The sequence below is a fragment of the Neoarius graeffei genome, chromosome 3, assembly GCF_027579695.1.
Source record: "Neoarius graeffei isolate fNeoGra1 chromosome 3, fNeoGra1.pri, whole genome shotgun sequence".
NCBI lineage: Eukaryota > Metazoa > Chordata > Actinopteri > Siluriformes > Ariidae > Neoarius > Neoarius graeffei.
This window is the reverse complement of record NC_083571.1, coordinates 37,651,653-37,678,640: the sequence shown is the minus strand read 5'-3', so window position 1 is coordinate 37,678,640 and position 26,988 is coordinate 37,651,653. Positions and strand designations below refer to the sequence as shown.

The 26,988-nt window shown below is 42.7% G+C and overlaps 1 protein-coding gene across 1 annotated transcript in view; it reads right to left on the bottom strand.

Moving 5' to 3' along the window:
- The window catches only part of pcdh7a (protocadherin 7a), a 59,638-nt gene extending 32,889 nt beyond the window's left edge, over positions 1-26,749 (bottom strand). The window contains 3 exon segments of the mRNA XM_060916790.1: positions 20,268-20,697; positions 20,699-20,925; positions 23,291-26,749. Of these exon segments, the coding sequence (XP_060772773.1) occupies positions 20,268-20,697; positions 20,699-20,925; positions 23,291-25,879 (3,246 nt within the window). The 5' untranslated portion in view covers positions 25,880-26,749.
- Between the last annotated feature and the right edge of the window lie 239 nt (positions 26,750-26,988).

Below are 26,988 nucleotides of genomic sequence, written 5' to 3'. Positions count from 1 at the left end.
CCCCCAGTGTCTCCAGTATCCCCAATGTGCTCAATATCCCCAGTATCTCCACTGTATCCAGTATAAATATTAATAGTGCACTTCTCGAGGCCTCAGTGTGTTTTTATATTATGAGATGTTTTTCCATCTTCCTCCCCCTCGTTCCTGTTCTTTCAGACTGACACTCGTTCGTTAGAGTTCATCATTAATCTGGACAAAGGAACTGTCTTACTGTGTGCCCAGTAACCACAGTATCTCCAGTATGCTGACTATTCCCAGTGTGCTCAGTAACCCCAGTGTGCTCACTATCCCCAGTATCCCCAGTGTGCTCACTATCCCCAGTGTGCTCAGTAACCTCAGTATCCCTAGTGTGCTCAGTAACTCCAGTATCCCCAGTGTGCTCAGTAACTCCAGTATCCCCAGTGTGCTTAGTAATCCCAGTATCCCCGGTGTGCTCCGTATCCCGTGTGCTCACTATCCCTAGTGTGCTCAGTAACCCCAGTATCCCCAGTGTGCTCAGTAACCCCAGTGTGCCCAGTAACCACAGTATCCCCAGTGTGTTCACTATCCCCAGTGTGCTCAGTAACCCCAGTATCCCCAGTGTCCTCACTATCCCCAGTATCCCCAGTGTGCTCAGTAACCCCAGTATCCCTCGTGTGCTCAGTAACTCCAGTATCCCCAGTGTGCTCGATATCCCCAGTGTGCTTAGTAATCCCAGTATCCCCGGTGTGCTCACTATCCCTAGTGTGCTCAGTAACCCCAGTATCCCCAGTGTGCTCACTATCCCTAGTGTGCTTAGTAACCCCAGTATCCCCAGTGTGTTCACTATCCCCAGTGTGCTCAGTAACCCCAGTATCCCCAGTGTGTTCACTATCCCCAGTGTGCTCAGTAACCCCAGTATCCCCAGTGTGCTCAGTAACCCCAGTGTGCTCAGTAACCCCAGTATCCCCAGTGTGCTCAGTAACCCCAGTATCCCCAGTGTGCTCAGTAACCACAGTATCCCCAGTGTGCTCAGTAACCACAGTGTGCTCAGTAACCCCAGTATCCCCAGTGTGTTCACTATCCCCAGTGTGCTCAGTAAGCCCAGTATCCCCAGTGTGCTCACTATCCCCAGTGTGCTCAGTAACCCCAGTATCCCCAGTGTGCTCAGTAACCTCAGTATCCCCAGTATCCTTAATATTCCTGTTGTCTCCAGACTCCCAATATCTGCAGTGTCCCCAGTATCACCAGCATCCCCAGAGTTTCCAATATCCCCAGAGTCCCCAAATTCCCCATTATCCTCAGTGTCCCAAGTTAGGTTCAATCCATGACAAAGGAAATATGAAATAATGCCAGAAATGTAACTGTTTGATATTTCTTCACTGCAGCCATTCACAATTTATTATCTACTTTAATCCAGTCCTGTTTCAAATCCACAGAACACTCAAAATGTAGAACCCAGAGGACACAGAAACCAGAGAACACAAAACCAAGAAAATACATAAACAAGGTAACATGAAAAGTGAACATAGGACCTGAGAACATAGAAAAATGGGAACATAGAACTTAAGAAAATAGGACAATGGGAATTCAGGACATCAGATGATAGGACCTGGGAATAAAGAACCTGGGAATCATAGGACCTGGTAACCTTGGACTTTGGGAAGATACAACATCAGAAGAAAAGGCACTGGGAACATAGAACCATGAGAATAAAGAACCCTTGGATCATAGGAAATGGGAAGATAGGACTCTGCGACTATAAGATACCAAGGATCTCAGAAGGTATGGTAGAACTTTGGGAACATGTGATTGAGGAAAACAGGACACTGAGAACTTAGAACCCACTGAACACAGGGCCTGGAAAGGTAGCTTATCAGAAATTCAAGACATGTAAGAGAGAGAGAGAGAGAGAGAGAGAGAGAGAGAGAGAGAGAGAGAGACTCACTGGAGACAGAAATCTGTGAAATTCAGAGGAAAATACACATTCCTAATCATACATCACTTTATGGGAATTTCACAAGCAGATTTGTGTGTGTATGTGTGGGGTTTTTTTTCCAGGTGTTGTTGCTGCTTGTCAGTGTGTGTGTGTGTGTGTGTGTGTGTGTGTGTGTGTGTGTGTGTGCGCCCTAAATTCCTGACATGTCGAGCTTCGCTTGTTTTCATTTCCTTTCCTGATGTTCACACTGATGTTCCACAGCAAATCTACTTGTACGTTTAAAGGAGATTTAATTAATAATCCATAATATATATTTTTTATTTTTTACAGTATTTTACATAACTTTCCACAACAATAAATGCAACTATAAACAGACAAATTATATGTTGTTCTTTAATAAATAGAAATAGAATATTTCTGGAGATGTGAATGTCAGTGTTATTGTTCTATGTAACTGCTGTCAGAACCCATATCGTACAAGTGTTGAAGATAATCTATTAATTATCCTGATGAGGCTTGGTGTGTGTGTGTGTGTGTGTGTGTGTGTGTGTGTGTGTGTGTGTGTAAATGTTCCCTGAGCTATAACACTCACATGCTTTCAGCTTAATCACCTGTAAATTATTCATCTATAAACGAGCAGCACATTTTTCATGATCTTATGGCATGTCGTTATTTTCACAGCATCATAATTCTGCATGCGCGTGCACACACACACACACACACACACACACACACACGGGGCATGTACAGAAAAATCCATCTGTGTAATGGAGTTAAAATATTCAATAGACAGAAAATTGAGAGTGTTACGTCTGCATGTCATCTGTCACATGTTTCACTCCATCACTCTGTGTGTATGTGTGTGTAAACTATATTGTCTCACCTTCTGACCCGGTGTCTAATCCTGGGTATGTGTTAAGTTACCAAGCGTCACCTACTACACACCTACCAGACCGGTATTCGCGAACACACACACACACGTCTGAGCATGGTGTGTGTGTAAGCTGAGGCCTGTGTATTGATTGCTTGAGATCTACTCAAATGATTAGAGGAAAAGTGTGAATCCTAGACAGGATACTGCCCAGACGAGTGAAAAAGAGAGAGAGACTTGATGGGGCTAAAGGCCAATTTATGCTGACAACGCAGTCTTCGCAGAGTGTGACTGTTTAGGGGTGAAATTGAGGGTGGGGCTATTTGAGGGCGGGACTGAGGGTGTGGCTGTTTGAAGGTGGGGCTGTTTGAGGGTGTGGCTGTTTGAGGGCAGGACTGACGGTGTGGCTGTTTGAAGGCAGAGTTGAGGGTGTGGCTGTTTGGAATGCAGACTGTTTGAAGGCATAATAAGGATGTTCAGTGTTCAATGTTCTAGATTAGTTCCCACTGAGAACCAGAGTAGCTCTGGATAAAAACTCGGGCTACATGAATAAATACGAATTTTAACCTCACTAGCAGAAAGGTAGTTCAGCAGTAACAGGCCTGATAATTATCTACACTAAAGGTGCACATATACTAATGAGATTCAGTTGTATGTCTTCCCTAAAGACACACACACACACACACAGAGCCTGGGTCAGAAGCTCAGCAGCAGAGGAGTTAATTACACTGTGATCAATAATTCAATATGCTGTCAGAAGAGATCACACACACACACTCTCTCACACACACACACTCTCTCTCTCTCTCTCTCTCTCTCACACACACTCTCTCTCTCTCTCTCTGTCACACACACGTACGCACGCACGCGCACACACACACACACACACACACACACACACACACACACACACACACACACAAAACCATCCAATAAGCATTTCCTCCAGTGTAAAGTAAGCAGTCTCTCTCTCTCTCTTTCTTTCTGTGTGTGTGTGTGTGTGTGTGTGTGTGTGTGTGTGTGTGTGTGTGTAATGGATGATCATCGAGCTGACAGGGTGAACGAGGTGATGATGCTTCAGCATCTCCATAACGACTGCATCAGCACTTTTTTGAGGATGGGTAACCACGGCGACAGCCCTTTCACCATAACTCTCTAAAGCAGTGATGCATTAGAAATCACACACACACACACACACACACACACACACACACACACACACACACACTATAGACACATGTATAGACACGCACACACACACACACACACACTATAGACGCATGCATACACACACGCACTATAGACACATACTGTTTGGATGTTCCAATAAGTGCATAAACAATTAGTTCAAAATGCAGCAGCAAGAGTCCTTACTAGAACTAGAAAATATGACCACATCACCCCTGTCTTATCCACACTGCACTGGTTCCCAGTCAAATTTGGTATTGATTATAAAATACTATTAATGACTTTTAAACCACTGAATAGTCTCAGGTCGCAGTACCTGAGTGAAGTTCTGGTTCTTTATGATCCACCACGCCTACTTAGATCAAAAGGTCCAAGCTACCTGCTGGTACCTCGTATAGTGAAGGCTACATCAGGGGGCACAGCCTTTTCTTATAAAGCCCCACAGTTATGGAACAGCCTTCCAAGTAGTGTTCAGGAATCAGAAACAGTCTATGCTGAAAAAATATCTGTTTAGTCAAGCCTTTTGTTAATAGTGTTTATGAGGTAAAGTAGATCTGGAGGGTCCTCAGGCATAGAGTGTTCTGGTAAACTGGGATGTATGGATGCTGTCAGTCTCCACTCGCTTGCTCACTTGGGTTTGTTGACAGTGTAGTGGCTGGCTGCTTTATGTCCCGGGGCTCCCTCATGCCTGTGTTACCTTATGGCTCTCCCCTTTTAGTTATGCTGTCATAGTTAGTTTTGCAGGAATCCCTGCTTGCACTCAGCACGAAATGTATACTGTTCTTACTCATCAGGTGACATTGGGCATACCTAACAACCTGTCTTTTCTCTCTCTCTCTCTCTCTCTTTCTCCCCTCCCCCCATTCACTCTGTCTGTCCCTCTGAGTTACATGTCAATCCTGAGATCAAGATGCTGTCCGCTTCTGCTCCTCGGGCCTGCCTGATCCATCCTGATGCCCGACGTCTGGCTGGAGTCTCATCACATTGCTGCTGTGGAGGACGGCCCCACATGGACAATTGAAAGTAGCATTTGGAAGACACTCTGGACACTTACAGTAATGTTTTTTTGGCTGAGGACTACAGTTAACTTGCTAACTTTAGGACTACAGTCATCATGAACAGTTTTGCACTCAAGTTTCCATCAATGAACAGTTGATAACTTCAACAAAACAGACTTCATGTTAAAACTATAATGAATTTCCTGGTTACACAGTTATACTTTGTGACTATACAGGATGCTGTTTTAGAAGTGAGTTATTTATCATCACGTTATCTGTTATCACCCAAATGAGGATGGGTTCCCTTTTGAGTCTGGTTCCCCTCAAGGTTTCTTTTTCATGTCGTCTGAGGGAGTTTTTCCTTGCCACCGTCACCACAGGCTTGCTCATTGGAGATAAATTAGGGATAAAATTAGCTCATGTTTAAAGTCTTTAATTTTCTGTAAAGCTGCTTTGTGACAATGTCTATTGTTAAAAGCGCTATAAAAATAAACTTGACTTCAGACACACGCACACCTCAAAGAAAGGTCCTGTCTCATTCAAAGACACATCCATCTTTCTCAATTAGACACACCCATGTGTCCCACATAAAGACACACCTATCTGTCTCACTTAAACACGCCCATCTGTCTCACACACGCCCATCTGTCCCACATAAAGACATACCTATCTGTCTCACAAAAAGACCCACCCATCTGTCTCAAATGAACAAGCCCATCTGTCCCACATAAAGACACACCCATCTGTCTCGCTAGACACTCCCGTCTGTCTCACTTGGACACACCCATCTGTCTCACTTGGGCACACCCTTCCCTCTTAGAAATGTCAATCACTTTGACTTTCACCATCAGTCCAATGTAACGTTTTATACATTTTCCATTTAGATTTAAATACACGTACAAACACACCCACAAACACACATACATACACACACAAAACCAGACACACACACACACACACACACACACAAGCAGACCGAAACACACACACATACACTGACACACACACCAAGACACAGAAAAAAACACACACACACACACACACACACACACACACACACACACACACACACACACACACACACAGGGTTTAAAGGCTGAAAGTACGGCTGTATAAAAATTAAATGTCTCATTTAATCCGTTATGTGGACACAGTGAGCTGAAAATACCTGTCAGGAAGTGCAGACATCATCTCTTTTACTCTCTCGCTGAGCGTTAATGGAGTGGCACACATACACACACACACTTCTGGCTGGATAAATTGCGTGTAGCTCATGACCCGTGAGGCGATATGAGGCTGACACGTCACGTCAAAAAGACTCGCTGGCTTTGCACCTCAGAGCTTAGAGGCCTTTTTCTTTTTTCCACTGAGCTCTCTCTCTCTCTCTCTCTCTCTCTCACACACACACACACACACACACACACACACACACTGAGCAGTCCCTAAGCTCAGAGCTGCACTGAAACACAAAGACACAAATTCCCCGTCTGTATTCCCTGTTCATACTCTCTGTAATGTATGTCCCAATCAAAACGTGGGACTGTGTGGAAGAGAGGAAACACTGTCAGAGTGGAAAAAAGAAAAAGAGTGACAGAGAGAAAGAGAGAAAAAGAGATAGACAGAGAGAAGGAATGAATACACATCACAATCATGACATTTTATCACCATTCACACTTCAAACAGTATTATCAATAATCTGTGTAGAACAAATTAAAATCAGCTTTTCATTTTTCAGTCCTTTTTTTAAACGTATCCAGGGGTTAAATTGGGCCGGGGCTGTCCGGGGCTGAGCCCCGGCACATAAGCTCGGAGCGGATGGCATATGATCACGCACACATCAAAAGCAACAAACCCTTTTCACGATTTTCAGTTCTGAATAATTAAATATCGTTTTATTAATCAATAAACCCATGACTTTTATGAGATAGATCATAGTTTTCCTGATAACAAGACGACCTGTCAAAGCTATTTAGAACAGAACTTGCGATCAGAGATTCTGGTTTCTGGAACACTGCGTGGGTTGCCAATTCCGCTTTTTATAAGCGACTTTGGGGTTTCTTTTTTTGTGAGCTCGCTTTAAAAAAAAATCAGAAGTCGTGGTTTGCGGGTTTTTGGGCTTGTGTTTCAGCGTTGTGACTTGTTTATAATTTTCTCCATACACCGTCTCCCCTTTTACCTGCATACAATCCTAATCCATCAGAGGTCATTATCATATTTTTTATTATTAAAAACAAAATATCAAATAATACTGAAGAGGGGAAAAAATAATACTGATCTAAATATGTTGTGTTTTTATTTTTAGACAGTATGTGTTAAACACATACTGTCTAAAAATAAAAACACAACATATTTAGATCAGTATTATTTTTCCCCTCTTCAGTATTATTTGATATTTTGTTTTTAATAATAAAAAATATGATAATGATTATGTTCACTGTATTGTTAATATTATTAGTGTTTTATTATTTATTGTTAATATTTAATTTAATGTTAATTTATTATTATTTATTGTTAATATTATTAGTGTATTATTAGTGTAATTATTATTGTTATTATTATGTATTCAATTATTTATTTGGCATGTGGTACTTTTTGTATTGTCTAGAACATACATAAGATGAACATATTATAGCAGCAAAATAGAAGCACAATCATTTGAATGCAGCAAAAGTTTTGCTGCATTCAAATGATTGTGCTTCTATTTTGCTGCTATAATATGCTCATCTTATGTATGTTCTAGACAATACAAAAAGCACCACATGCCAAATAAATAATTGAATACATAATAATAACAATAATAATTAATGCTTCCAATGTTATAGTGTTGTTTGTATTTGGTTGCATTCACTGCATGAATATATTTGATTGACAATTTGACTGACAGTGTTTTGGCATATTTAACATTTATCCTCCAAAATAAATCAACTGTTTTGGTTTAAGATTGTGCAAGCCTTCAAATTTTCTCACTGAACATTTCTCCTTCACATTTTTCACCTGTAGGCATGTGACAAGATTTAACATGATATTGCTCAACCTACCTCTGTAAAGTCAGCTAACAACTTATTAAAATGCACCAGAATTCAGCAAATAACATGTATGATAATAAAAAACTTCTGGGGGAGGACCCCCAGACCCCCCACTAATCATTTCCTTCAAACCAATGTACAACAACCTGTACAATCTGTTACATTGGCCAACCAATCTACATTCAAACTGCCATAATGTGTAGGGGGGCACTACAAGACACACATAGGCCTACAACACACAGATAAGGTGTATATCTCTGTGCAATATGATATGGTTATCAAATTAGAGGGTTATTTTCCAAAAAGTATATTGGGGCAGGGCGGCGGGGGCAGGGGCGGGTACGAGGCAGAGCCCCCCCACATAACCAATCCCAATTTAACCCCTGAACGTATCGAAAATGCAAATGATTATGAAAATTAGGTAACACCCCCAAAATTCTCCTGCCAGTAAATGTCGTGAACATGTTTAGGTATAATGTTACCACAGCAACCACTACAACCAATACCTGTTCATTGTTAACTTTCATCACAAAGTCATTCAAGTTGTATAAGTGTGTATGTGTACAGATGTAGTTCTACAACCACAATTCCAAAAATGTTGGGATGCTGTGTAAACTGTAAATAAAAACAGAATATGAAGATTTGCAAATCATAGAAACCCTATATTTTATTGAAAATAATACAAAGACAACATATCAAATATTGAAACTGAGAAATTTTATTGTTTTTTGAAAAATATTTTTTGAATTTCATGTCAGCAACACAAAAAAGTTGGGACAGGGGCATGTTTACCACTGAGTTACATCACCTCTACTTTTAAAAACACTCTGTAAATGTTTGGGAACTTTTTGTCTGAGAAATGTTGTACCATTCTTGCCTGATATACAATTTCAGTTGCTCAACAGTTTGGGGTCTCCTTTATTGTATTTTGCACTTCATAATGCACCAAATGTTTTAAATGTGAGACAGGTCTGGACTGCAGGCAGGCCAGTTTAGCACCCAGACTCTTTTACTACAGAGCCATACAGTTTTAATATGTGCAGAAAGTGGTTTGGCATTGTCTTGCTGAAAGAAGGAAGACCTTCCCTGAAAAAGATTTCATCTGGATGTCAGGATATTGCTCTGAAACGTGTATATATCATTCAGCATTAATGATGTCTTCCCAGATGTAAAAGCTACCCATGTCATGTGCACTAATGCACCCTCATACTATCACAGATGCTGGCGTTTGAACTGTGCACTGATAACAGGCCAGATGGTCCCTCTCCTCTTTAGCCTGGAGGACATGGTGTCCATGATTTCTAAAAAGAATTTCTACTTTTGATTCGTCAGACCTCAGGACCATTTTCCACTTTGCCTCACCCCATCGTAAAAGAGCTCGGGCCCAGAGAAGTTGGCTGTGTTTCTGGATATTGTTCATATCTGGTTTTAACGTGCATTTGGGGATGCAGTAATGAACTGTTTTCACAGATGATGGTTTTCTGAAGTGTTCGTGAGCCCATACAGTGATTTCCACTGCAGACACGTGTCCGCTTTTAATGCAGTGTTGCCTGAGGGCCTGAAGATCACAGGCATCCAATGTCGGTTTTCATCCTTGTCTCTTGCATACAGAGATTTCTACAGATTCTCTGAATCTTTTAATGACATTATGTACCATAGATGACGTGGTCCCCAAATTCTTTGCAATTTTACATTGAGGAACGTTATTCATAAATTATTGCGCTGTTTGCCCACGCAGTCTTTCACAGAGTGGTGGACTCCTTCCCATCTTTACTTCTGAGAGACTCCGCTTCTTTGGGATGCTCTTTTTATACCCAATCATGTTACTGACCTGTTGTCAATTAAACAAATTAGGTTTTTTTAGCATTACACAACTTTTTCAGTCTGTTGTTGCCCCTGTCCCAACTTTTCTGAAAGGTGTTCCTGACATCAAATTCAAAATGAGCATATATTTTTCAAAAAACAATAACATTTCTCAGTTTCAACATTTGATATGTTGCCTTTGTACTATTTTCAATGAAATACAGAGTTCCTGTGATTTGCAAATCATCACATTCTGTTTTTATTTACAGTTTACACAGCGTCCCAACTTTTTTGGAATTGGGGTTGTACTTTATGCTGTGTTACATGCTGACAGGAAGTGTGTGGGCATGGCCTGGTGACATCGCTCTTATAAAAGGTCCTGTAAACAACAGTGTTTATTTATTTAGTCTACAATTGATTTTCTGTCAGCTCACTGATCTCAAGATCACACTCTGTAACCTGATTGATTTCCCTTAAACACACACACACACACACACACACACACACACACACACACACACACACACACAGTGGTGCTTGAAAGTTTGTGAACCCTTTAGAATTGTCTATATTTCTGCATAAATATGACCTAAAACATCATCAGATTTTCACACAAGTCCTAAAAGTAGATAAAGAGAACCCAGTTAAACAAATGAGACAAAAATATTCATCTCATCTCACCTCATTATCTCTAGCAGCTTTTTCCTGTTCTACAGGGTCGCAGGCAAGCTGGAGCCTATCCCAGCTGACTACGGGCGAAAGGCGGGTCACACCCTGGACAAGTCGCCAGGTCATCACAGGGCTGACAGACAAAAATATTATACTTGGTCATTTATTTATTGAGGAAAATGATCAAATATTACATATCTGTGAGTGGCAAAACTATGTGAACCTTTGCTTTCAGTATCTGGTGTGACCCCCATGTGCAGCAATGACTGCAACTAAACATTTCTGGTAACTGTTGATCAGTCCTGCACACCGGCTTGGAGGAATTTTAGCTCATTCCTCTGTACAGAACAGTTTCAACTCTGGGATGTTGGTGGGTTTCCTCACATGAACTGCTCACTTCAGGTCCTTCCACAACATTTCGATTGGAGTAAGGTCAGGACTTTGACTTGGCCATTCCAAAACATTAACTTTATTCTTCTTTAACCATTCTTTGGTAGAATGACTTGTGTGCTTATGGTCATTGTCTTGCTGCATGACCCATCTTCTCTTGAAATTCAGTTCATGGACAGATGTCCTGACATTTTCCTTTAGAATTCGCTGGTATAATTCAGAATTCATTGTTCCATCAATGATGACAAGCCGTCCTGGCACAGATGCAGCAAAACAGGCCCAAACTATGATACTACCACCAACATGTTTCATAGATGGGATAAGGTTCTTATGTTGGAATACAGTGTTTTCCTGTCGCCAAACATAATGCTTCTCATTTAAACCAAAAAGTTCTATTTTGTCTCATTCGTTCACAAAACATTTTTCCATTAGCCTTCTGGCTTGTCCACGTGATCTTTAGCAAACTGCAGACGAGCAGCAATGTTCTTTTTGGAGAGCAGTGGCTTTCTCCTTGCAACCCTGCCATGCACACCATTGTTGTTCAGTGTTCTCCTGATGGTGGACTCATGAACATTAACATTAGCCAATGTGAGGGAGGCCTTCAGTTGCTTAGAAGTTACCCTGGGGTCCTTTGTGACCTCACCGACTATTACACGCCTTGCTCTTGGAGTGATCTTTGTTGGTTGACCACTCCTGGGGAGGGTAACAATGGTCTTGAATTTCCTCCATTTGTACACAATCTATCTGACTGTGGATTGGTGGAGTCCAAACTCTTTAGAGATGGTTTTTTAACCTTTTCCAGCCTGATGAGCATCACCAACACTTCTTCTGAGGTCCTCAGAAATCTTCTTTGTTCATGCCATGATACACTTCCACAAACATGTGTTGTGAAAATCAGACTTTGATAGATCCCTGTTACTTAAATAAAACAGGGTGCCCACTCACACCTGATTGTTGTCCCACTGATTGAAAACACCTGACTCTAATTTCACTTAAAAATGAACTGCTAATCCTAGAGGCTCACATACTTTTGCCACTCACAGATATATATTATTGGATCATTTTCCTCAATAAATAAATGACCAAGTATAATATTTTTGTCTCATTTGTTTAACTGGGTTCTCTTTATCTACTTTTAGGACTTGTGTGAAAATCTGATGCTGTTTTAGGTCATATTTATGCAGAAATAGAGAAAATTCTAAAGGGTTCGCAAACTTTCAAGCACCACTGTAATTCTGAGACTGTTTTTAATCAGAAAGGACTTCATTTTATTCATACGGTATCAATGCAAGGAGTTTGCTGCCTAAGCTTGAGGAGATCAGGCTCCCTGCATTTACATCTAAGGCCACTGTGATTGCTGTGTTGGAGACCTTGCTTGATTGTTCCATTCAAGATGTTGAAGTCAAGATTGAGGGTTACTCCATCTACCGACACGATCGTAGCAGAAATGGACAAGGAGTGTGCCTGTTTATAAGAAACTATTTAACATATAATCCGCTGGCCGATCTCCAGGTAGAGGGTTTGGAGACAGCATGGGTTGAACTGCTGCTTCGCAAGACCAAGCCCATTATTATTGGCGTTTGCTACAGACCCCCTAAGCAAACAGATTTTTATGAACTCCTTGAAACTGTCTGTTGTAAGAGTCATGTATACATGGAGAAAGAATGTATCATTATGGGTGACTTTAATGCAAACCTGTTACTACCTCATAGTAGCTTGAAAGAATCCTTCTTAAATTTCTGTAAAATGTCTGGTTTGCAACAGTTAATTCCTAAACCAACTAGAGTGTCTGCTAATAGTCAGTCCCTGTTGGATTTAATATTAGTCTCAGAAGTTGATAGTATATCTCAGTCAAGTGTCCCTGATATTGCTTTAAATGATCACAACGTCACTTTTTGCACATGCAAGATATCTAAATCACAAAGGATGACTGGTAACCATCGTTCCATTAGATACAGATGCACAAAACATTATACAGCCAAAGGGCTTATAGAAAGGCTCTCCGAGCGGTATTGGTCCGATGTATTAGGAAGCAATGATGTTGATAGGGCTTGGGCTTTGTTTAAGCAGCACTTTATAGCTACACTTGATGTCATTGCACCAATGAAGGAAACAAGAATGAAACAGAGAAGTGCCAATTGGATAACTTCTGAAATTCTGGATGTTAGACAATGTGATAGATGGTTCAGAAAGTACAAGAAATCAAAATTGCCTCATGATTATGATACATACATCCACTTTAGAAACCAGGCTAGCTATAAGGTACAGAAAACAAAGTCTAAATTTTATGCTGATGCTATTGCTGCAAACGCACAAGAACCTAAAAAGCTATGGAAGGTACTTAATGATATGGGCTCCACAGTAAAGTCAAAATCAAAGTCTGGCAATATTGGTTTCGTTATTGGGGATAAGATGTATTTTGATAAATGGCAGGTTGCTTGTCATTTTAATAATTTTTTTTACAACCATTGCTGCCAATTTGGTTGATAAGTTGCTTAATGTTTCAGGTAGATATGGCCAGGCATTTGTAAATTCCTTTTATAAAGATAAAAATGTTATTCCTGATACTTTTGAAATGAGCCCTGTCTCAGAGGAGAGGGTGAGGACATGTCTATCCACCTTCTCTATGAATAAATGACCAAGTATAATATTTTTGTCTCATTTGTTTAACTGGGTAATCTACTTTTAGGACTTGTGTGAAAATCTGATGATGTTTTAGGTCATATTTATGCAGAAATAGAGAAAATTTTAAAGGGTTCACAAACTTTCAAGCACCACTGTACGTGTAAAAGTGTACATTGGAGATGTGCTGTTACAGGAAAATAATCAGCGTGAGGGTGGTGACAGTGACTCCACTTCATCACCCCATCATTTAGTGTTTCACTGTTAATCTGGTAAATTTACGCATAATTATTAGGACTCAGATAAAAAGAGAGAGAGAGAGAGTGTGTGTGTGTGTGTGTGTGTGTGTGTGTGTCGCTAAGTCACTGCTCTAATTTTCTGATGTTCAGCTTTCGAGGAGAAAGTCAGTGCTAACCTATTTTTCCTTCCCAAATCCCCAGGGCTTGATTCTCTCTCTCTCTCTATCTCTAGCTCTATCTCTTTTCATCCATATTTCCCATTACTCTCTCAATACTTCGCTTTTGATTCCATGCTCAGTTCATCCTCAGTACACACACTTCTCTTTTCCTTCCTTCCTTTTATTCACTTTTCCTTTAAGTCAGTTTTATGGTATTTATTTTTTGGACATTGAGACTTTCTCACTACTCCTGTATAAAACTGCTTTGGGGGCGGGGCTACACATAAGCTCGAATAAGGAATGGCATCACAAAACGGACTCCGCCATTGGAACCAATCATACAGTATTACTGCAGGATATTGATGTTGTAACCTGAATCTCTGATCCACAGAACCTGTGTGCTATGCTAACCAGCTAGTTCACTAACTCAGGTGATGTTTATGATGAACAGAATGTGGGTGTCATGGAAACTTTGTTTCCTCACACCTGAATTATATAATCCATAACAAACTAAGGTTTGTCTGGGTTGTTTATTTTTTTGTTGTTTGTTTTGTTTTTGGTTTTTTTGCATGTATACCTTAATTTTGATTTCGACATAAAATAGTGGGTGGATTCAATGCAAATGTGGAGTCTTTTCATGAATAAACCCTGGGACTCATTTCTCAAGATGGATATGAATAGACTTATTTGTAAACCATTCACTGGAACATTGACACATAAAAAATGAAAATCCCCTAATATTGGGAAAACGTTCATAAGCTCCTCATGCTTCTGAGTGTGCGTGAATTTGTGCATAAGACGACGATGAAGAAAGAAGGTCAACTTTGTGTAAATTAACATAAATGAAGGGCAGGTAATACAGTGGTGCTTGAAAGTTTGTGAACCCTTTAGAATTTTCTATATTTCTGCATAAATAAGACCTAAAACATTATCAGATTTTCACACAAGTCCTAAAAGTAGATAAAGAGAACCCAGTTAAACAAATGAGACAAAAATATTATACTTGGTAATTTATTTATTGAGAAAAATGATCCAATATTACATATCTGTGAGTGGCAAAAGTATGTGAACCTTTGCTTTCAGTATCTGGTGTGACCCCCTTGTGCAGCAATAACTGCAACTAAACGTTTCCAGTAACTGTTGATCAGCCCTGCACACCGGCTTGGAGGAACTTTAGCCCGTTCCTCTGTACAGAACAGCTTCAACTCTGGGATGTTGGTGAGTTTCCTCACATGAACTGTTTGCTTCAGGTCCTTCCACAACAATTCAATTGGATTAATGTCAGGACTTTGACTCGGCCATTCCAAAACATTAACTTTATTCTTCTTTAACCATTCTTTGGTAGAACGACTTGTGTGCTTAGGGTCGTTGTCTTGCTGCATGACCCACCTTCTCTTGAGATTCAGTTCATGGACAGATGTCCTGACATTTTCCTTTAGAATTTGTTGGTATAATTCAGAATTCATTGTTCCATCAATGATGGCAAGCCGTCCTGGCCCAGATGCAGCAAAATAGGCCCAAACCATGATACACTCATTTAAACCAAAACATTCTATTTTGGTCTCATCCGTCCACAAAACATTTTTCCAATAGCCTTCTGGCTTGTCCATGTGATCTTTAGCAAACTGCAAGCAAGCAGCAATGTTCTTTTTGGAGAGCAGTGGCTTTCTCCTTGCAACCCTGCCATGCACACCATTGTTGTTCAGTGTTCTCCTGATGGGGGACTCATGAACATTAACATTAGCCAATGTGAGGGAGGCCTTCAGTTGCTTAGAAGTTACCCTGGGGTCCTTTGTGACCTTGCCGACTATTACATGCCTTGCTCTTGGAGTGATCTTTGTTGTTCGACCACTCCTGGGGAGGGTAACAATGGTCTTGAATTTCCTCCATTTGTACACAATCTGTCTGACTGTGGATTGGTGGAGTCCAAACTCTTTAGAGATGGTTTAATAACCTTTTCCAGCCTGATGAGCATCAACAACGCTTTTTCTGAGGTCCTCAGAAATCTCATTTCTTCGTGCCATGATACACTTCCACAAACATGTGTTGTGAAGATCAGACTTTGATAGATCCCTGTTCTTTAAATAAAACAGGGTGCCCACTCACACCTGATTGTCATCCCATTGATTGAAAACACCTGACTCTAATTTCACCTTCAAATTAACTGCTAATCCTAGAGGTTCACATAGTTTTGCCACTCACAGATATGTAATATTGGATCATTTTCCTCAATAAATAAATGACCAAGTATAATATTTTTGTCTCATTTGTTTAACTCGGTTCTCTTTATCTACTTTATCTAAGTTATTTCTGTAGTTGTAACACGCCCGAAATTTGTAGAGGTGTAAAGAGAATGTTATTGTTATATATTAATATTTTAATTTTACTGTACCTCAATACACTGTGTATATCTTAATTTTTATTTTTGCAAAAGTTTTTCCATGCAATAAGGAATGTATTTATGTAGCATTTACAGAGAAAATCGTAGCAGCAGAGAGAAAAAACAAAACAAAACAGAATCTTCATGTGTGTTAATGAAAAACACGCCGAATGTTTTTATTCAGGTGTGCAACAAGCAACAGGAAGATCACGGCAACACTAAACTCTGGAGTGATGCGACTAAAAAATTAGCAGCTCCTCCATTTTTTACCAAATAAAGAGTGACATCATCTTATTTTCTACTGACTAGGTTAAAGTTCACCTCGAAGCAAACATAAACATACATGTGTGAATCTGCTTTCATGTTTGGTGACTTTTATTTAAAACAATGAGATAAAAATTAATTCCTCGTGTCAGTGATGAAGTGGGTCACTGTTTTAAAAGTGCGGCTGATGCTCATGATTGTGATACAGTATTGTGTACAGTGCAGCTCTGTGGCGAGCTCCATAATCAGGATATATGATATACTGTATATACACTAAAGTAAATGTATAAAAGAATCAGACGTTTACTGTTGCTGTGGTTACACTCGATTGGACTGTAATCTAATACTTCACTGTAATTTAATATAACGCAATGTAATATTTTCACGCTGCTGTAATAAAACTTTATGACTCGTTCTATGTTGTGTTTTATAAAGTGAAAACAGAAGCAGATATGGACATGGCTGTATTGTGGAAATATTCCTGACATTCTTGAGCGTATGAGGTGGATCAGAGGTTAAAGCACTTTTGTCGAAAAATCCAAGCACCGCTTAGCTGCTACAGCACCGAGGCTAATCTCTGACCTCTGACCCCAACTTCCAATCCAAACAGACTTTCTGTACACATCTCGCCCAGTATGACCCCAAGTTCACCACTTAAAAGTCCACTTAATTATTTCCTGACTCATCTTACAGCACATTACTCAGGAACTGCAGTGAAAATAAAGAAAAAGTGTGGCGTCATGAAAGTTTAAGATTGTCCAGGTTTTAAAAAAAAAGCAATGTTGAAGTGGAACAATTTGATAAACTGTACCTTCAGGCATCATATTTTATTCCAAATGTAAAACTAATTAATGTTTTTAACAAGAAATGTTAACAGCTCTGCAATGGCCTGGCGACTTGTCCAGAGTGTACCCCACCTCTCGCCCATAGTCAGCTGGGATAGGCTCCAACTTGCCTGAGACCCTGTACAGGATAAGCAGCTACAGATAATGGATGGATGGATTTTAATAGCTGAAAATGACCACGATACTTAGGAAATGTATCAGGAAATTAAAATATCATAATAATGATATCAAATCACTAAATCACTATGTGGTGTGGCGGCACAGTAGTGTAGTGGTTAGCGCTGTCACCTCACAGCAAGAGGGTCCGGGTTCGAGCCCCGTGGCCGGTGAGGGCCTTTCTGTGCGGAGTTTGCATGTTCTCCGCGTGGGTTTCCTCCAGGTGCTCCGGTTTCCCCCACAGTCCAAAGACATGTAGGTTAGGTTAACTGGTGACTCTAAATTGGCCGTGAGTGTGAATAGTCGTCTGTGTCTATGTGTCAGCCCTGTGATGACCTGGCGACTTGTCCAGGGTGTGCCCCGCCTTTCGCCCGTAGTCAGCTGGGATAGGCTCCAGCTTGCCTGCAACCATGTAGAACAGGATAAAGCGGCTAGAGATAATGAGATGAGATGAGACTATGTGGTGTAGCAGCATAGTGTAATGTAGTTGAATGTATTATAGTGTAGTATAGTGTAAAATAGTTAATACAGTATACTGTACTGCAGTATAGTATAGTGTATTATAGTATAGCATTGCATAGTATAGTATAGTGTGGTATAATGTAATGTGGTGTGGTGTAGTGTAGTGTAGTATGATGCAGTAAAGTGTTCTAAAGTGAGGTGTAGTATATTATGGTGTAGTGTAGTGTGGTACAGTCTAGTATAGCACAGTGTAGTACATTATGCTACAGTGTACTGCAGCATAGTATAGTACAGAATAGCATAATATAGTGTAGCATAGTATAGTGCAGTATAGTATAGGGTAGTATAGTATAGTGTGGTATAGTGCAATATAGTAGAAAGTAATGTAGTGCAGTGTGTAATGTAGTTTAATGTATTATAGTATAGTATAATATAGTACCGTACAGTATGGTGCTGTGTAGTGCAATATAGTATAGTGTAGCATAGCACAATATAGCATAGTGTAGTATATTAGTGTTGTGTGGTATAGTATAACATAGTTTCATACTATTGTACTGTAGTATTGTGTAATATAGTATAATAAATTGCATTAAACTATATTACACCATACCACATTATACTGTGCATTATAGTATTGTGTAGTACAGTATACTGTAGTGAAGTATTGTAAAGTCTAATTTTTTTTTAAAAATTACTATCATGATTGATTCAGAAATGAAATATGTGCAAATGTATAAATATGTGTCTGTGTGAGGTTGTAGTCGTACATTAACACATATCAGTTTGTCCCATGAGGACCGTTCCCTACACCTTCTCAGCTCTGTTATTTTAGACAGGTTTAAAGAAGTGAAGCTCACACATGTCCCTGCTGCAGAGAATAATCCCATAATACTGTTCACCTGATGAGTGCAAACATCAAAGTCTTGAAAGTTAAGTCTTGGCTGAGTGTAATTTGTATTACGATTAGCTCTACGCTGAGGTGTGAAGGTCCCATGTCCATGTCCATGTCCAGTGTGTGTAGCATTCCCTGACCTGATCACCTGCTTCCTCAGCGTCTCTCAGCCCATGTTTACATTAGACCGTATCAGCGGATCATCAGATTAACGTTTTTAAAACGATTAGTGTACGCACAGCAACACCAATACACGATTCGCGTGCACACAGCAACGCCAATACACGGATACACTCGGCTCCGCAGGCATCCTGCGCTCCAAATCACTCCGCCCTGAACAGCGAGTGCCCTCTGGAGGGTGCGTACTCTGGCCTTGCGCAGCTCACAGAGCACGCGAGTGAAGTGCACAAGCAGTGATTCGGGACTGAGCCGCTGTGTGTGTGATCCCAGCGCATATCACTTACCACTTGCAAGTGGAAGGATGGCAAGCCTAAAGACAATCATAACTACACAATGGGCAGTATTTGCATCAGTATTTGCAGTATTTTCATACTTTTATACTCTTTAATGAAAGGTTATACAAGGCGGAAGTCCGCGCCGTTTTTCAGCAGTCACGTCACATGACCAACGCCAGCGAATCAGGAAGGTGGATGTCACAGTGACGTTGTCCAATGAGACGCCAGCTAGAGCTCAGCACAGCATATCCGCGTATTCTCAATGTTTACACAGCACCGGAGCTGACACGATCTGGATTGAATACGTGGACCCTGGCAGATTCCCGTTTCCCGGCGTTTCCAGGCGGTTTAATGTAAACGGACAGTGCATCCGCGAAGAAAATGAGACAAATACGGTCTAATGTAAACTTGGCCTCAGTGTCCTGAGCGAGTCTATGAGCCCAGACAGCACTACTCAACAGGAAGTTACCGATATTCATTTACATGACAGTCCTGAGTGCACTGAATATTCATCTCAGCCCAGACTGCAGCTGTTCCACAAAACCCCCAAACAGTGAACAAACTGAAACACATGTAAAAAAAAAAAAAACAGGGCTGTCTTAAAACTACCACCGCAAATGAGATGAAAGTCGCCTGGGGAAACAAGATGATGAGTTGAGAAGACAGGAATCAGCAGATCCATCAACACCATCCATCAACACAACAGCTGCTTTAAAATCAATAATTACACAAAACAAAAAGAGGAGCTTTTCCTGAGGGACATACTGAGCTGAGAGGGATGGGGGGGTGAAAAAGAAAGAAAGAAAGAAAGAAAGAAAGAAAGAAAGAAAGAAAGAAAGAAAGAAAGAAACCCAGACTCAGCACTTCATTCACTCAGGTGTAAATACAGTACATTAATATAAAGCTGATAAACCCGGGTGTGTTGCTATGGAAATGAATGGTGGCATCTCACCTGTTTGCTGTATTTGTTGTTGTGGCAACTGTAGTCAGAGCAATGGTCAGAGCTGAGCGACATGGCGTCAGCGTTCCCGTTCCCATTCCCGGTGAAGGTGTTTGTGGGAGGAAGTTCCTGCACGGCCTGGTGCTTCTTCCCCTCCACCGGCGGCGAGTTGGGCTGCAGATGGACGGCAGGTAATGGAGAGCTCGATTTGTAATGACGAGCCAGGTCAGGACTGGAGCGGTGACGCCTAGCTCCGATGCGCTGACTTACTTCCTGTTCCTCCTCTACTTCTTCTTCCTCTTCTTCTTCCTCATCGGTACGTCTGCAGCTGTTCACTGTGACGATTCCGGCATACAGCGATCGCTCAGATTTGGACCGGACGTCACGTTTCTCTGCGTCGCGACGTTTTTTTTTTCTCAGGCGGCGGCTGGGAGGGTGGACGGGGCGTGAAGAAGTCCTCCTCCGGTTCTTTCTTTCCCGCCTCATAGCCATTCTTCCCAAGTGCACCGCACTGGCGCGCCGTCAAAACCAGCAGGATGATGAGAACCACAGCAGCCGCACCAGACAGCACGCCAATCGCCACACTGAGACGCTGCTTACCCAGAATCCGCTCATTATCAGGGTCGCCTGCAATGTCCAAGGACAGGGGGACCCCCAAACTGCGTGCCACCTGAAGGGGAGGAGCCAGAGTGAGAGACCATCAGGGCGAGAGGTAATGAGAGAGAGAGAGAGAGAGAGAAAGAGAGAGAGAGAGAAAGTGTATGTGATAAAATGGTGTGTGCACTCTAATAGAATTGCATCCACATTTTACGGCCCTGTTAGTTACATGCACTACTGTAATGTTCAGATTTTTCAATTACTAAGTCAAGGCGATGAAATTCAGTCATACATTACGTGTGTGTGTTTGTGCGCGCAAGTGTCAGTGCGGGTCTACAGCAATTTGAGTCATGAATATTTATGAACATTAGACATTTTGCAGTTTTATAGTTTTACAGTGTGACACGCCGTTACGTCGGCTGCCAGAAGTGAAGTGCCACGTTGTTCAATAGCTTCCTGTTATGGACCACAATGCACCTCTGTGTTCTGTCCTGCACACGCACACGCACACACACACACAGACCCTCCGGTGAATGTGTCCGTACTTGATTCAGATTCAGCACGGGTTCATCATTGACTCCTACTGTCTGTTATTTAGAGTGAACAAGCCCCATTATCCTGCGTGTGCAGCATTCATTGTCCCAAACACACACATAAATGTTTATTACTATTAATTGACATTCCATTATTTAACTCATAGAGTTACACAGTGTTCTATTAACACGGCTGTTCACAATCAGCCAAGGCCAGATTTAGTCTCTGAAGTTTGCTTTTACTCAAGAAGAACGGAGCTTTTCTGTAACTCATAACTCAGTGGTTCTGAACTTGTGCTTCTGGTGTTTGCTATATCTTTGACCTTTGTTTGACTCTATCTTACCTGCAGTGACCCTCATTCTGAGCTCAAATAAATCACATTGCAAATATGTACATGCTACTTCTCAATACACCCCCAAAAAGTCATCTCCCCCCTCCCCTACACACACACACACACACACACACACACACACACACACACACCCTCTGCTCTTAGCAAGCGTCTAGACAAGTCCATCGGACGAGTCCACACATCACACTGACACTTTGGAATGAATGTGTGGATGGATGCTACACTGGTATTCCAACATAAACAATGCAAACAAGGCCTTCTGGACAAGCAACCTCACAAAACATCAACCATGCTAGGCTAGCACAACCCCAACACACCAACCCCAACACACCAACCCCAACACTTTTTGTCCTGCAAGTATATATTACATTTATCACAGTAAACATTTAGCACACTACAGTTTAAAGCCCTATTCAGACGGTATAAGTTTGAGAAGCAACACTTCTGGAGGTTTTAGACGCTACCAACATTATGCCCATGAAGCGTGTCCGGAAAACTAATCCCATCCAAACAGTACTTAAGTCTAGTCTAAGTAATTCAATAGTTTTAGCATCCAATTGGTCTCTTAGGAGCAGTTTAGGGTGTTCACACGGCAACTTTTACTCCGGTGTAGCACCGGGGCTGCCCCAGTAGAGTGTTCACACGGTACAAAGTTATACCAGTGTGGCCCCTGAAAGCTGCTTAAACCGGTGCAAATCTAACCCTGCTCGGGAGGTGGTTGAGGAAATTTACTCCGGAGTAAATGCTAGTTTGCGGGGCAGCACCGATATAAAATGGGACGTCTGAACGCTACAGGGGTAGACTCGCTACGCGTGAGGAGAGTTGATTACATACGGGCATTGCATAATTTGCATCCTGGTATTTTGCGCTTCCAAAATGGCGAATATCAACAACAACAGAACTGCGTGCCTTCCAGTGTTGCCAGATTGGGCAGTTTTAAGTGCATTTTGGCGAATTTGAACATATTTTGGGCTGGAAAACGTCAGCAGTATCTGGCAACACTGGTGTCTTCATCCACGTTGTTTTCCCGGCACTTGGTGATGCCATGACAACCGGGAAAAGGAAGTACATTTTCACGCATGCGCATATTTCATTTCCGCATTATTACTATCGTATAGCACAGTCGCAAAAACTGCCGTGTGAACGGAAGTGGGGCTGCACCGGTGCTAATACGCTTCTCTCTAGTAAGCAGGTTTGTGACGTGTGAACGCTCCACTAAATTTACACCGGTGTAAGATATATCGCAGCAAAATACATCGGTGCAGCATCGATGCAAATATGTGCCGTGTGAACACCCCTTTTGACACATAAACCACGCCCCTTTCACTCTGCAACATTGAAAAGCATCACTACAATGATAGTACAATACAAATAATCACTGATCATGTACAGATCTGAGCAGGGTCCAGTGGGGGATTGAAGCAGTGTCCTGTTCAGATTAAGAAATTTATGGCTGGGTTTTGTTTTTGTTTTTTTGTTTGTTTGTTTGTTTGTTTGTTGTTTTTTGAGGGGGGGATTGTGTGTGTGTATGTGTCTGGTGTTTTGTTTATACCTGAGCGTCCACCAGGGTGGCATTAGTGAGACTCTCGTTGACGAAGATGTGGATGAGCGCCGTGGCACACAGTGAGGGAACTCCACTGTCGTTCACTCGTACCACCAGTCGGTGAAGTCCTCGGTGTCGTCTCTCCAATGGTTCCGTCAGCGTGATGACACCGTTGCTTGGGCCGATCTCGAACAGATGGAATGGGTTTCCACCAATCAGAGCATAGCGTAGGTCTGCGTTGGACCCAGCATCACTGTCCAAGGCCTTTATGGTGCTCACGACAGTCCGAGCGCTGCTGGACGGGGTGAGGAATGTGTACGAATCGTTAGACGGGGCAATGACAGATGGAGCATTGTCATTTTCATCCGTTACGTAGAGAGAGACTGTGGCAGTCGCAGATCGAGGCGGGTCACCTCCATCTATGGCCCGAACACGAAATTTATACGTGCTGCGGCGCTCACGGTCAAACGACAACGCAGAAAAGATGGTTCCGGTGTTGTTCTCAATAGAGAATGTCTTGATTAACGTTTCCTGCTTTCTACTTCCTGCTTCATTTTCCTCTTCATCATCATCATCTTCCTCCACAAACAAACTCAACTCCGCATTCTCCCCATCATCTGCATCTGTAACAGTCAACATACCCACGGGGCTGTTGGAAAGCAAGTTCTCTTTGACATAAAACATGAAGACGTCCTGGACGAACTTTGGAGCATTGTCATTCCTATCCGTTATCTGGACGACAACTGTTGTAGAACCTTGTAAAGATGGACTACCCTTGTCTCTTGCTATTACACGGAACTCATATCTATCACGTTGTTCTCGATCTAACACTCCGGCCGCACGTATATCTCCATTATCTGTGTCTATGTAAAACGCACCGTTCACAGATGGATCCAGGGAATATGCGATTTCTGCATTTTTTCCGCTATCAGCATCGGACGCAACTATGGTGACCACTCGCTCCCCTGGTGTGTTGTTTTCAGCAAAATGAACTTCTACTAGATTTTGAGCGAATGTTGGCGCGTGATCATTTATATCCACCACTCGCACCATCAAAGTGCTGTTAATGGACAAACTCGGACTTCCAGAATCCACCGCAACAATCGTGACCATGTAATCCCTTGTAGTTTCATAGTCCAAAAGCGCCGAAGTGTGAAGGAAGAACTTCTTTTTGTTTCGTTCAAAGGCATCATCACCAGCTGGAGGAGGAGCCAGCGCATTTTCTCCTGCAGGTTTTAGCGTAAATGGGACGTCCCCCACCACCGTGCAAGTCACAGCACCATTTTCTCCTTGATCACGATCCGAAACTTGGACCAAAGCTACAGGAGTGTCCACTAGAACATTCTCGGGTACCATAGCAGCGCCGTCTCGTACAAGGATGCGTCCGATTTTGCGGATATCAATAACAGGAACGTTGTCATTTTCATCTCGTACACTGAGTATCACTGTGGCACGGTCCGTTCGAGGTGGCTGGCCTCGATCTTTTGCAGTTACTATAAAGCGAAGTTGGGAAACTTCCTCTCGGTCGATACGGTGCAAAACGCTGAGCCAACCCGAGGCCTCGTCGAGGCGAAGTAACCGGCGTACGGATTCTGTTGCGGCACCAAAAACATATTCCACCTGTCCGTTTACACCAACATCACGATCTGAAGCTCGCACCTGAAGTACAGGTGTTCCTGGAGGTGTGTTTTCTGCCATTTCAGCTTCATAAACAGTCCTTTCGAAGCGTGGATTGTTGTCATTAACATCGGTGATGGAGATACGAAGCAGCGCTTGAGACGAACGTGGTGGATTTCCACCATCTCGTACTCTGAGAATTAACTCATAGGAATCGCGCGTCTCTCGGTCCAGTGGGCCTTTAACAATCAACTGTGGCTGTTTCTGTCCATCAGGTGTATCGGCAACTTGCAACTCAAAGACACTGTTGCTCCGGCCATTTTGTGTAGGCCCAGCCTCCTGGACACGCCTCCTCTCACCACCACCATTCCGTTCAGTTCCGGTGGCCATGCTGGGATTGGGTCGGCGCGACCCGGAAATGGCATCCTGGTGCACGAGCTCGTAGCGGTCGATACCGTTGCGTCCGAAGTCGCGGTCCGTAGCTGTCGGGAGAAGGTAAAGCGTTCCGATGGGTCTGTTTTCCTCGACGGCCAGAGTAAGCATCGGAGACGGGAACGACGGCGTGTTATCGTTGATGTCGGTCACGACGACACGGCCTTCGAAAAGATCCACCCAGCTTTGGAGAGGCCCGATCACGGAAACTTCAAAGTCCAAGAAGCACTCGTTCTCGTCAAAGATCATGGCACACTGAGGTAACTTCTCGCGGTCTATACGCCGGGTGCTGGTGGTCAGCTCACCTGTCACGTTGTCTATCTTGAAGTACTCTGCTCCAGATTCCAGGGCAAAAGTCACATCTCCTGTGCCAATTCCGGACGTCGCGAGCCCGAGGTCGCTGGCCACGTTGCCGATGCGCACATCTGCCGGACCTTCTTCAGCCACCCGGTAGCGCAGCGCTGAATGGACCTGAGTCAGCAGCTGCAGCACGAGCACGAGGTAGCAGCCGAGCGGCGTGTTCACTGCGCCAACGCTCAGGCTCCCCATCTCTCTCTCTCTCTCTCTCTCTCTTTATCTCTCTGCAGCTTGCTCCAGTTCCAGGAATAATTTTCAGTCTCTGCTTGTAGTGGGTTTTTTTAGATGATCGTGCACTTCCTTAGTTGTTCCAGTCACGTCTGCACGTGCAAGATGATCGCGTTAAAACAAAAACACAAAAACCCTCTTCAACGAAAATTCATGTCTGTAATAAATAAGAAGATCCGAGGAGATCGGTACCGGGTTTTTCTCTCCTTCTCCGGTTCATTTAGATGCTGCACGGCGCGCGCGCCGATCTCTTTCGCTTTGCACCGGGTTTAAACTGCAATGCAGTAGAACACAAAAGAGAGAGAGAGAGAGAGAGAGAGAGAGAGAGAGAGAGAGATCCGTGACTTCAGCTCGGGACGCTTCTCTCCCTCCCTCTATCTGTCTCTCTATCCAGCTATAGCTCGCTCTCTCTCTCTTTCCTTCTTCAACGCGCACACGACAACGGCGGCTTTGTCCTGGCTCGGGAAATAAAGTCTCCTTTGCTTTATTATCTATTTCTCTCTCTCTCTCTCTCTCTCTCTCTGTCTTCGCTTCTAAAGTCCTTCCCGGTTCCTCCTCCTCCTCCTCCTCCTCTTACCTCAGTCTCCTCTGCAGTCTGCGGCCCGCGTGCCAACCGCGCGCTTCTCCAAACCGTCTAATAAATAAAAGTTAAGGGCCGCTGATGGAGTTAAGGAAGGAAAGGAAAACAAACACCGGTCTCAGGCGGACAGATTACCCCTCCTCAAAAAAAAAAAAGTAATGTGGAGCTCGTGCAGGAGGACAGGAAGTGTGTTGCGGGAACTGTTCCGCGTGCTCGATGCGTCTTTGGCCCCCTGAAGTCCAGGTCCCGCATGCTCCGTCCACGCACCTCCTCCTCTTCCTCCTCCTCCTCCTCCCATCACCTGCACGTTCTACCGCACTGCACGCGCGAGTGAGACTCTCTCAAATGATGCTACACACACACACACACACAGAGAGAGAGCGCGCACGTAACTTGATCGGTGAATGGGAAGCCAAGAAACAGGACAGGCTGAGTGTGCGTGTTGTGTTTTGTTAGAGGCCTGAGATTACTTTGTTGAAAGATGTTTGTATTT